Raw genomic sequence first — 11773 nt, 5'->3', positions numbered from 1 at the left:
CAACATGTATCAAGATGACGTGCTAATTATAGAATATCATTTAGCTAAACAAGGAATTAAAGCTATCAAAATAATGCATAACAATATGTTCATATGATGAGAAGTAGAATATAGATCCATCACACTTGTGATTAAATGCACTACTCAAGAAGAGATACATTTCATCACCACTGGATTGATTGCATTGTGTCCCATAGACTGTATCTGTTTTCCTTTTATTTTTGAAATAAATGAGGATGTACACGGATGTACACTGACGACAGTGTAATTTGACTAGAGTTGGATAAAGCCCGCCTTCTCTTCAATCGCCCCCCGGCGGTCAATCTGAGAACCAGCAGCACTGATTTGACAGATTACAACAGCAAAGTGAAACCAGCTGCTGTTATGTAACATTTGTCGCCACGTCGTGGTATCTTCAAGGCACTGCAATTAAGCTTCTACTCAACTGCACTTTTCACATCAGTTAATTGTAATCCTTTATTTTTAAAAAGAAAAGGAGAAAAAGATAACCATATAACATGTTTTATTTATATTTCTTACAACTTTGTAGAACACAAACTGATACGATATAACTGAGAGAAAAAGAAGAATTATATGAATGAATACATACATAAGTAATGATTATAACAATAATTATATGCTGGTTGATAACATGATCACACCATTAATTGACCATACTAGTATTCTTTTTTTTGTTAAATATTTGTTTTAACATTTCTGTGTGTGTAGGCTCACATGGAGGTGGCTAAAACTGCATTTCACTATGCAATCCTGAATTCTATAATGGCTAATAAATATATATATATAAAAAATATAACCTGAATAAACTTGAATAGTTAGACATGGCTATTATAGCTACCATGTACATTGCTATTCCAAAACCACCTTTAGTGCAGAACATTAGTTTGTAAAAATCTTCGATTGATAATCAGAATGTAAGATTTTTCTGAAATGCAAACTTAAAGTGGCTGTGGGATATGGACTCCTCCTCCCCCATCTCTTCCTCTTGCCTTCAAAGTATTGGAGCCTCAATTAAAAACTTTTGGGGAAATGTTGCCGCCAGGGCCAGCTGCCGGATTCCTGTGTGTATGACTCACTGAACTGAACCAGACTGCCCGCATCGCCTGCAATCCTCTATGGGCAATGACCATACCCGTGGGCAACTATATTTATGAATATCCATATTTGCGTGTGCGCGGGTGTTACACTGCAAACCACAACAAACGATAACTTACGTTTGGGAAAAGCACAACATAACACTTTGGGGAAAATAATAAGAAAGGAATAAAGTACTATTAAATAAGCTAGCCTATCTCACGTTTTTCTTAGTGTTTGCACTCGTTTATGTAAACATACGCCTTGAACTATTATATTTAGCGAGGGTTTTCCTGCTGAAGGGTGTGTCTCTTTAGTGTGTGTGTGTGTGTGCGCAATAAAGGAGGAGGTCTTCTCAGGCAAACTAAACCCGAGTGTCGCCACCCTTCTGCTGCCAACCTACCTCATCTGCAAAAAGCTTTCCGTAAATATATCATAACAAATACATACCGTATTCTTTACCCTCCGACTTATGCGGACTTTTGTTTACGACTCGGTCTGCGAGCTGCACTGCGGAAATCTTTCTGAAACAACACGGGACGATCCTGCTGCTTCAAACCAGAAGTGCAAGCCCCAGGCATCGGGTTGTGTGTGTTTCCACAGCAGAAGTTTAATTTGGCGTCTGTGTGGAGCCTGTTTTCATTCTCAGTTCAACAATGTATCAAGTCGTAAGGAAGCTGTTTTTCACGGACTGTCAGTGTGCTGAATATGCGTCGAAAACGTACGATGATCTGTTCGCCAAGCTGGACACCAACAAGGATGGGAAGGTGGATGTGTCCGAGCTGAAAGCAGGCCTGGCCGCTATGGGCATCACGACTGGGAAAGGAGCAGCTCAGGTAGAGCCACAGACACAGTAAACAGCATATATTTAGGCCTCATAGGGAGAGACAGTTGGCACAAATACTTGATGTAGTACTGCAGACTCCAATGATGTTCTAGTCACCTTAAGTAACCTTAAAAAATAAGTCCTCAGTGAGAGATTTACTGCTAAATATTACAGATATATTGTACTTCATTATTTGTTATACTTCAGGACTGCAGCTAACAACTATATTTAATTGTTTCACTGTGTAATGTGTTGATTGTGTTTTACATTATTTGAGTAATCTTTTCGTATGAAAAATGTGAATAAAGGGGTTGAACTTATTGTAAGAGAGTTTCAGAGCCTCAATTTCAGTCTTATTGTCTAGGAATTTCCCTTCCTTCCCCCTAAAAATAACAAATCACCCGGAGCACACATTTTTCATAAAAATCTAGTTTTACTAAAAAATAACAGCATGCGCTGGCTGGTAAAGAGCTAGGAGGAAGATGACACAATCTCTGACACTGTCTCATGGTTCAAACTGTAGGTGCAGGTGAGCTTTTATTGTGGGCTTGCTTTGCTGAACAAATACATTCCTTACGCTCATCAGTGGGTCTGATAACGGTACAAGTATGAGTCAGGGAAAAGAAGGAGAGGTCACTGCTGTGTGTGGCCAGGTGTTGTAAAACAGGAGCTCTCTCTATCCATGCTAATCGTATGATAAAAGGTAATACACCTGCGCACTACGTCAGGTTCCTTTAGTTTCAGGAGGTGACTGGTGGACAGTCACTAGTGATACTTGATCTTCCATACTTTGGAATTTGTTCTATCCATTTATTTATTTATAAAGCTCATAACACACTTTGACTTTTGAGACCATTTAATAGTAACAATAAATGCCAGGTTTAAGTTTATCACCTGAGGAACATGATCATGACTTAGTACAAAACTGTTTTGCAACCCAAGTAACAAACAGTGTTGCAAAACTAAAATCAATTATGTTTTGATATCAAACAGTCTTTCTACAAGCAAGGATAGTCTTTTCATGAATGGAGATGTTAGTCTGCCACCAACTGTCTGATAGAAGCAGCTGCTGTATAACTGGCAGGATTTAGCAAAGACTCTCCCTCCACCCAGTGAGGGGGTCAGAAAGCCGACAGACTCTGAAACTGCTTTACAGGAGAAACACGATTTATATTCTTTGTTTTCTTTAGAAAATGGTTTCCTCTGGAGACAAAGACAAAGATGACGGTCTCGACTTCAACGAGTTCTCCAACTATCTAAAGGAACACGAGAAGAAGTTACGACTTACCTTCAAAAGCTTGGACAAAAACAATGACGGTATGGGGTTGTTATCTAATCGAGCAAAGTTTTAACAAATGTGGAAAATGTAAAAGCTGATTTTAAATTATGGAATTTTCAAATTAGTTTTTATTTTCAACAGGTCAAATTGACTTTTTGGAGATAAAGCAGTCCCTAGCCGATCTGGGAATGGACATCAGCAAAGATGAGGCGCAGAAGATCCTTAACAGGTATTATTACTGCTCACTATGTAGCTACTGTTAATTTAGGAAGCTCAGTACAGTACCATGTGCTCTAAAGAGTTAATTGAGCCTTAATTGCCACTTCCTAGAAAAAAAGGCTCTTATGTTCCTCTTACTTGAGGATCCAAGAAATACTACATGTACCCAAACTAAAAGTGAAAGAGAGATATTTGGTGAAGAACAGTGTAAGACACGGATAACAGGTTCGGACCGGCTGACGGCACATGATAAAGAGCTGGCAACATGTGTTGAAGAACATATCAGCACATGTAGGAATAACATCATTAGAGAGAGAGTTTTTTCTTAACTTTGATTACACAATTGTGCATACAATTGTTTCCGTTAGTTTCTTTACTTTGGTTGTAAAACAAAGGTATTGTCCAGATGAGAGCAAAACATGTTATGTGTCATATAAAGGCAGACCTATGTAAATGTGATGCTAAAACACTGTTCATTTGGTTATCATTGTCTTTCAAAAAGATACAGTATTTGCAATGCAATTATATGTTTTGTACGTATAATATTTAATACATCCTGTTAAACCCTTCATATTGTTCTTTGCTTTGCAAGTTAGGCTGGGTTTATGCAATGAGCTTTACCCAGTTGGTTCTGTATTTGCATAAACAAAGAAGCAGCAAACATCCAGTGAGACAATGAGACCTGGAAAGAGAAGTAAAACAGGATGTGCATGACAGTGAATCACACAGAAAGAGAGTTTGAAAACCACAGACACTGTCAGATGAGTGTGCCAGCCAGCAGAGCTGATTTAGAGGAACATTTTTATAAAAGATGAACATTTAAATCAAACAAGGACATTCATTGATTACAGAAGAGACTGAAGGAGATTTGAAGGAGACACATGGTTTCCTTGTTTTTTTTATTCATTTGTCAACTATACAAAAATAATCCACCATATTGTGTAATGCCATTTTTACAGTTATAATTGTTGTTGGAATGCATGACTTCAATTTCCAAAACCTGTGACCTATTTCTTGTTCGCATGCTCCCTTGCCGCTATCTGTTTCCATTAGGCTTTTGCCTCTGTATCCCTCTATCTCTGACTTGTGATGTAATATATATTTTTTTATAATTGTGCATTACTGGATAACATTTACATTTTGTTTGCGATGTTTCTTTACATTCTTGTTGTTCCAGATTGAGTGTCAGTGTGTGTTGCCGTTTTAGGTACTGAGCATCACATAGCAGCCAACAGTTAGAGGCCTTCATGTCATGTGACTCCTCTATCCCTCTCTCTACTCACTTTCTTTCAGCTCTCAGCTACACTGTATCTAATGACATCTGTTAATGAATGTCAACCAACATAAATATTTTTAAGATAAATTAGATTTACCATTAAAACCCTAATTGGCAGTGTTTGCTTCTGTGCCTCCCTTATATGTCCCAAGTGACTTCAGTTTTGTATTTTCTGATTTTCAATAAAAACAGCATAAACGGTGAAAACAATTTAAATGAATCTTCTGCTCCTTTTTATTTGTTGTACAGTATTGATGTGGATGGCACCATGACTTTGGACTGGAATGAATGGAGGGAGCATTTCCTGTTTAACACAGCCACCAACTTGCAGGAGATTATCCGCTACTGGAAGCACTCCACGGTAAGTGTGTGTGTGTGTGTGTGTGTGTGTGTGTGTGTGTGTGTGTGTGTGTGTGTGTGTGTGTGTGTGTGTGTGTGTGTGTGTGTGTGTGTGTGTGTGTGTGTGTGTGTGTGTGTGTGTGTGTGTGTGTGTGTGTGTGTGTGTGTGTGTGTGTGTGTGTGTGTGTGTGTGTGTGTGTGTGTGTGTGTGTGTGTGTGTGTGTGTGTGTGTGTGTGTGTGTGTGTGTGTGTGTGTGTGTGTGTGTGTGTGTGTGTGTGTGTGTGTGTGTGTGTGTGTGTGTGTGTGTGTGTGTGTGTGTGTGTGTGTGTGTGTGTGTGTGTGTGTGTGTGTGTGTGTGTGTGTGTGTGTGTGTGTGTGTGTGTGTGTGTGTGTGTGTGTGTGTGTGTGTGTGTGTGTGTGTGCTTGGTAACATCAGCAGTGGAGTAGTATGCTGGCACAGTGCACTGCTCCTGCTCTGGGGTTGGTCCTGTATTCTTCGTAACGTACCAGTAGTACGAGTGAGTCTCGCCTGGGAATTACATGTTTTCAAGTTATAGAATCCAGAATTAGGACGAGGAAAAGACACAGATTACTGAGGCCAAATAAAACGGTCTTGATATTTTTTTAAATAAATGCCATACAGTACATGCTCTAATTTTATAACAAAAATAATCTAATAATATCTTTTAGTTTAATGAGGTTTCAATTAATGCATGGTGCTTCCAGTTTACGAGACATTTAGCAATCACATATACTGTCTATAATCAACAGAGGCTTAATTAGAAGCCCTGAAAATGATGGGTACTTTAACTGATCTGTTGCCAAGGTGTGGCCCGAATCCAGTATCAGGATTCTGGCCACACCTTGGCAACAGATCAGTAGTAATTCTAATTAGAGGTGAGAAAAGGAGCGAAGGAGGTTGAGATCGAATCTTGAATTGAATTTCTTGGAAAAAAGATTGTTGTTTTACGTGTCAATTTATACAAGATAAGATAATCCTTTATAAAACCGCATTGGGAAATTCAGGTGTCAAACTTATTAAGAACATTCTGGTCCTGTTCCAGAAATGTTTTCTTAGATAATATCAATATCACATTATTTATACAATATCACACTATTTGAGATGTCTGGCTTTATAGAAACAGAGCCACAGCCAGCTCCAGTCAATGGCCAACTAATCTCTGACGTTTGCTTCCTCTGTTCACCCACACAGACCTCAGAGGTTAAATAAACCTATGGCTGCTAAATTGAGCAACGGAGATAAGCTTATTTCAGGAGGATTATCTTGTCCATGGGTTGGGACAGATCACTGAGAGAGGAAGTGAGTCAAGAACAGGACATGAGCGAGGTCGCTGAGATGAAGCTTCGGTGAGACGGGAGCAGTGGCTGGTAACGTCTATGGCACTGAGAGCGTCCCACCATCTCGATTGTTACTGGCCACTCGGGATTCAGCATTTAAATCAATTTATGAGGGTTGTGTAAAGGATCCTGAGAAACAGAGTTTAGGAGGAAGCTTGTGCAAGACTGGGACTATATTGCGGCAGATCAGCATCTTAATCGAAGGCCTGGAAAGCCATGGCTCTGCTGCACCGACAGCAGCAGGAGCAGCAGCGAGAGCAGCAGGGAAACTGGTTTTTCATCAGCTTAGAAGATGATGGGGGGGTCTATGATGTGGAGGTGGACATGGTGGGTTTGTGTTTGAGTGTGAAAGCCATTGGTTGTCAACATGTTTTTATGGATTAGCTCTTCCGGAATTGTCAGACGGTTTTAGCTTCTCACAGATACTGAAATATTTGGCCCATTAATTATGAGAAATTGGGATAATTATGTGTAGGCGCTTCAATGTTGCTCTTTGTCCACTAGGGAGCGCTCTCAGGTTTGTCCAATACAAATCTTTTACACAAAATCTAAATTAATGTTAGGATTCTTTATCTTATATCCTTCCTTAGTTCATTAGTTTGTATGTAAGCTATTTTCATTTTCTACACTTTGGGGGGAATTTGTTTACCACCTGCACCATTGTGATGCAAATAGACTATTATAATGTCAGTTTTTTGTTGGGACTTGAACATAATAGGTTTCATCTATTTCCGATCGGATCATTCCGATCGAGCATTCCTTAAAATACTAAGTCTGAAATAAACATAAAATTATAACATTACCAAAGCTATATTTTCCAGGTTTTTTGCAGGAATGTTACTCTCCTATATAAAAAAAACACTTTAATCTAATTGTACCGAAACAACAATTATAAAGTGGCATGCAATGACGTCATTGATCTCACAGCATGGACCTGAAGTTATATAAGACTCCAGATAAGGACGTGCAGTTTGGCCAGTACCGCCGGGCATTAAGTTCAAAGCCAAGCTGTTAATTGTGAGGTGAAACTGCGATTAACCTACAATTAATCTGAGAAGTAAACGTTCATACTGTAGGTTTGAAATTACTTTTGAAACAAAACAAAGCTCTGAGGAAAACCCTAAATTGTAATTCTGCAACACATTCATGTTTTGGCATGAATCTGTGTGAGCGTTAACTCGCTCCTTGTTAATGTTAAGAAACTGAACTCACAGTTTAAACAGCATTTGAGTGATATGAATATGATGTGTGTAGGTGCTGGACATTGGGGACAGCCTCTCCATCCCAGATGAGTTCACAGAGGAGGAGAAGACGACCGGCATGTGGTGGAAGCAGCTGTCAGCGGGGGCCATGGCCGGAGCCGTGTCCCGCACAGGAACCGCCCCGCTGGACAGGATGAAGGTGTTCATGCAGGTGGGTCAAATGTTTTTGTTTTTGTAATGTAAAATGAATATATGTTTATTTATACATTAATACATTTTAATATATACTTAACAAAACCATATTTACTGAACAGTTGTAATGGGTGTATATATGCTGAGCTATCATATTATGATCAAATTGAAAAAAATCTAAACAGTGAGAAAAGTGATAATTCATAATTCCCCTCATTTTGGGGGTTCAACTGTTTGTAATTGTTTTTGACGTAGCCTAAAGTGTGAAACCTTTAACACTGCATACTGTTAATGTACTTACTTTTGAAAGTGGTGACCTATAGTGCAATGTGTGTTGTGTAATGTACAGGTGCATTCTACCAAGAGCAACACAATCAGCCTGGTTGGTGGTTTTAAGCAAATGTTAAAAGAAGGAGGCGTGGCGTCTCTGTGGAGAGGAAACGGTATCAACGTACTGAAGATTGCCCCTGAGACGGCCATTAAGTTTATGGCCTATGAGAAGGTAAACACAAGCTGAACACAATACCTTCGGCAGGATGTCGCTGTAGATGTAACTTTTGAATGTCAAAGATCCTTATTCGTGTATGTGGCATTGTATAAAGACTCCCTCAGAAGCAATTTCAGCTAAAGTGTATTACTTCTGACAATAACAAGCATCTGTATTTATTGAGTTTTCATGCATCACTCGTCATTAGTTCAAGAAGATGCTGTCCAGTGAACCAGGAAAGGTCAAGACCCACGAGAGGTTCATGGCTGGATCGCTTGCTGGAGCCACCGCACAAACTGTCATTTACCCCATGGAGGTAACACCTGTGTTCACTCTTTGTTTCATATCAGAGTGTTAATAGTTAGATCAAACTTATTTTTGAATACCTTTTGATGATAATGGTTATTTATTTTGTTAGGTCTAAATTGTCCAGCATCATTTTCCTCCTGAAATCGTGCATTTTTCATTCTCCTGAAAATAACGACCAAAGAAAATAAAGATAATGCAGTTTCCTTCCTTTTTTGTAAAAAATATGTTTCAAAATATAATTGATAAATTGTTCAGCTACAATCAGACTGAAAGCTTCCGCTCCGACTGTATTGTTAGCCTTGGCGGCTACAAAGCGTTGGTAGCAGTGTTGTCATGTAAACACGGCTTGACTGATAATCTTCGTCCCTGCAGGTGATGAAAACCCGCCTGACCCTGAGGAAGACCGGACAGTACACAGGAATGTTGGACTGTGCCAAGAAAATCCTGAGGAAGGAGGGAGTGAAGGCCTTTTACAAGGGCTATGTTCCCAATCTTATAGGTATCATCCCCTACGCTGGCATTGATCTGGCAGTCTACGAGGTTCGTGGAAAATGAAGATATAAAGCTCTTCTTACAACATCATCTGTCATTAAAATCACTTTCACTTGTTTTATAGATCACATTTTTGGGATTTTGTGAAAATAACAATAGTCCTTTCTTAAACACTTCCTTCTCCCACCAGAGCTTGAAGAACTTCTGGTTGGCCCGCTACGCCAAAGATTCAGCCAACCCCGGCATCCTGGTGCTGCTCGGCTGCGGGACCTTATCCAGCACGTGTGGCCAGCTGGCCAGCTACCCCCTGGCTCTGATCCGCACCAGGATGCAGGCACAAGGTAAAGAAAACCAAATCCCATTCAAAATTCTGTCAAATGTTTCTTTAGCGCTACTGGTATTTACCAAGTCTTCCCGTGATCTTACCCAGAAATGATTTCAATGATAGCACAGTTGTTGGATTATTTTCAATACAAATTAAAACAATACATAAATGATTTGAGCAGTACATGTTGTTTTATTGGTAGAGAAAAAGCACTGCACTACTTTAAGTAAAGATTGGGTATATTAACTAAATATGTCAGCCTGCATTAATATATTTTAATTAGCTACATGGCTATTTGTATGTGAAGTTTACTTCCTTGCGTCTTTACAGTTGTGGGTTACTCACATCACTTTCATATTGCCCTTTTCCAGTTCTTAGCATGAAGCTAAAATAAACAAAAAGCCAGATATGTCCCTTCTGCTGTAATTAATGGAGGCTACGCCTGGCATAGTGAACATTAGAATTGCATTCATCAAGTGGACACAAACTATTCTGAATATTTGCTTATGTTGCTTCGTATATATATTGGACGTCTAATATTAACTAAAAGGTTTGCCATGTCAACTTTATAGGGTTTTAAAAACTTTTAATACAATGATATACTTTTTTTTCTGCTGCCCACAAGTGGTCAAAACTAGTTATCGCAGCTTAATCCAAGGGTTCTTTACTGTCTACGAATGGCGTTTGGCACAGCAAACCTTATCACACACGATATGGGTTCTATGGTGGCTGATAGTAATGAAATGGGCGTAAAGTTAATGGAAGTAAAACATCAGCATTACCTGTGTCTCAAGGTCAAATAATTACTTCATGGGAAGGTGCATACACTTCACACTCTCTTTTACCAAAATCCATCTTTTATTGTTTTGTGGTGTTTCCCATTTCTTACATTTATGTATTTCCTCAGCTTCTCTTGAGGGCTCAGAGCAGATGCCCATGAACCTGATGGTGAAGAAGATTCTGCAAAAGGAAGGCTTCTTTGGACTTTACCGTGGCATCCTGCCTAATTTCATGAAAGTCATACCAGCAGTCAGCATCAGCTACGTGGTGTATGAGCACATGAAGTCTAGCCTAGGTATTCAAAAGTAGGCAGCAGAGTAACATGTGTCCTTATAAGTGTAAGAAGATTTGCAACAGTTTTTTTTCAATGTCAGATCCCGTCCATTTGAACAGATTAGGGAATCTTGTCATGTTAAGAATGTGTTTACCTGTAGGTCACCAAAGTCTCAAACTGCTGCAAGTGGAGCCGTTGTAGAAGTTTCTAAGTGATGCTGGACTTTGGCAAAACTGTTAAGCCATTCAAAAAGAAAACATAGTTTACAAACTCCTGCAGTGCTTACACAGGGCTAATCATGATTAATAAGACTTCTACAATGTTTCCCACTGTATGTTCTTTGTCCAGCCTGCGTTTACCTGCGTGCACTCACAGATTTAAGTGCACTGTCAGTGTCGGGGCCCACATAGCGTTGGATATTAAGAATCAAAACCAAAGATGCTTGGAGAGGTTAATTTGAAGACATTTTGTTTGTTTCATTGTTTTTTTTAAATGGCAATGTTTTTGTATCCGTCACTTTAAGTTTGTATCCTTTTTATGTCATTGGTTTCCCTAATATGTTTACCGAAAGGTACACTTGCTCATTTGGGTTAACACTTTTATTTCTATCTTTATCAAAGGTAGTTGAAAATTGGCGTATTTCACTTGTTAAGACACTTTATATAGTTTTCCAAAATAAGAATCTGAGGGGAACTTTTGAAGTGAAATACTGTATACTACGATGATTCACAGGCTCGTATGTTTGATATTAGTATGTCATTTTGTGGGAAATGTTGAGAGGGAATGTAATGTGCCTAAGTGCTTTTTCTCAGATATCTGTGGACCTCCCCCCCCTTCATTTTTGCCTTGCCTTTCTTTTCAAATTTGGTTCATTAGATGCTGGTGTTTACATTAATAAAGACATTTGAATATAAAAACTAAATGTGTCGTCAGTCTTCTATCAAATGTATTGTAATGATTACACTTGAAGTTAATCATATATTTATGGCACGACCTATTGAGGTAAGCGTAGTGGTGATATCAAAACATTAAGTCTGATAACTTGTATTGTAAACCCAGATGTACTCAAGGTGTTGTGAGTCTGACCCCTGAGGCTTTAAGTACAGATTACTCTACTAGGTAATAGCATTTTCCCAGTGATGTCAATATTCCTGACTTTAGCCGTCTGATCCTGGCAACATAAAAGGACACAGTAACAGCATTTCAGCTGATTTGTAGCATTGCTCTAATGAAGTGTGACTTTTTTCTTATCATAAAAAAAGATCTTTGCCTATTCCAGAAAATTGACAATTTTAAGGAGTCAGTTTTGGTTCTCACT

At 39.0% G+C, this 11773-nt stretch overlaps 1 protein-coding gene across 1 annotated transcript; it reads left to right on the top strand.

Moving 5' to 3' along the window:
• The first annotated feature begins 1421 nt into the window (after positions 1-1421).
• LOC117445697 (mitochondrial adenyl nucleotide antiporter SLC25A24-like) lies at positions 1422-11383 on the top strand. The gene is made up of 10 exons (XM_034081510.2): positions 1422-1931; positions 3112-3238; positions 3342-3429; positions 4945-5056; positions 7649-7807; positions 8138-8290; positions 8484-8591; positions 8957-9124; positions 9267-9417; positions 10309-11383. The coding sequence occupies exons 1-10, from the start codon at positions 1752-1754 to the stop codon at positions 10488-10490; spliced, it is 1428 nt and encodes a 475-aa protein (XP_033937401.1). The 5' UTR covers positions 1422-1751; the 3' UTR covers positions 10491-11383.
• The last annotated feature ends 390 nt before the right edge of the window (positions 11384-11773 follow it).

The sequence above is a fragment of the Pseudochaenichthys georgianus genome, chromosome 4 (assembly GCF_902827115.2).
Source record: "Pseudochaenichthys georgianus chromosome 4, fPseGeo1.2, whole genome shotgun sequence".
Taxonomy (NCBI): domain Eukaryota; kingdom Metazoa; phylum Chordata; class Actinopteri; order Perciformes; family Channichthyidae; genus Pseudochaenichthys; species Pseudochaenichthys georgianus.
This window is presented reverse-complemented; position numbering and strand designations above follow the sequence as displayed.

Coding starts and splice junctions, on each gene's coding strand:
- LOC117445697 (XM_034081510.2), top strand. CDS start 1,752: ATGTATCAAGTCGTAAGGAAGCTGTTTTTCACGGACTGTCAGTGTGCT. Junction 3,239..3,341: donor CTTGGACAAAAACAATGACG/GTATGGGGTTGT, acceptor TATTTTCAACAG/GTCAAATTGACTTTTTGGAG. Junction 3,430..4,944: donor GCGCAGAAGATCCTTAACAG/GTATTATTACTG, acceptor TTTGTTGTACAG/TATTGATGTGGATGGCACCA.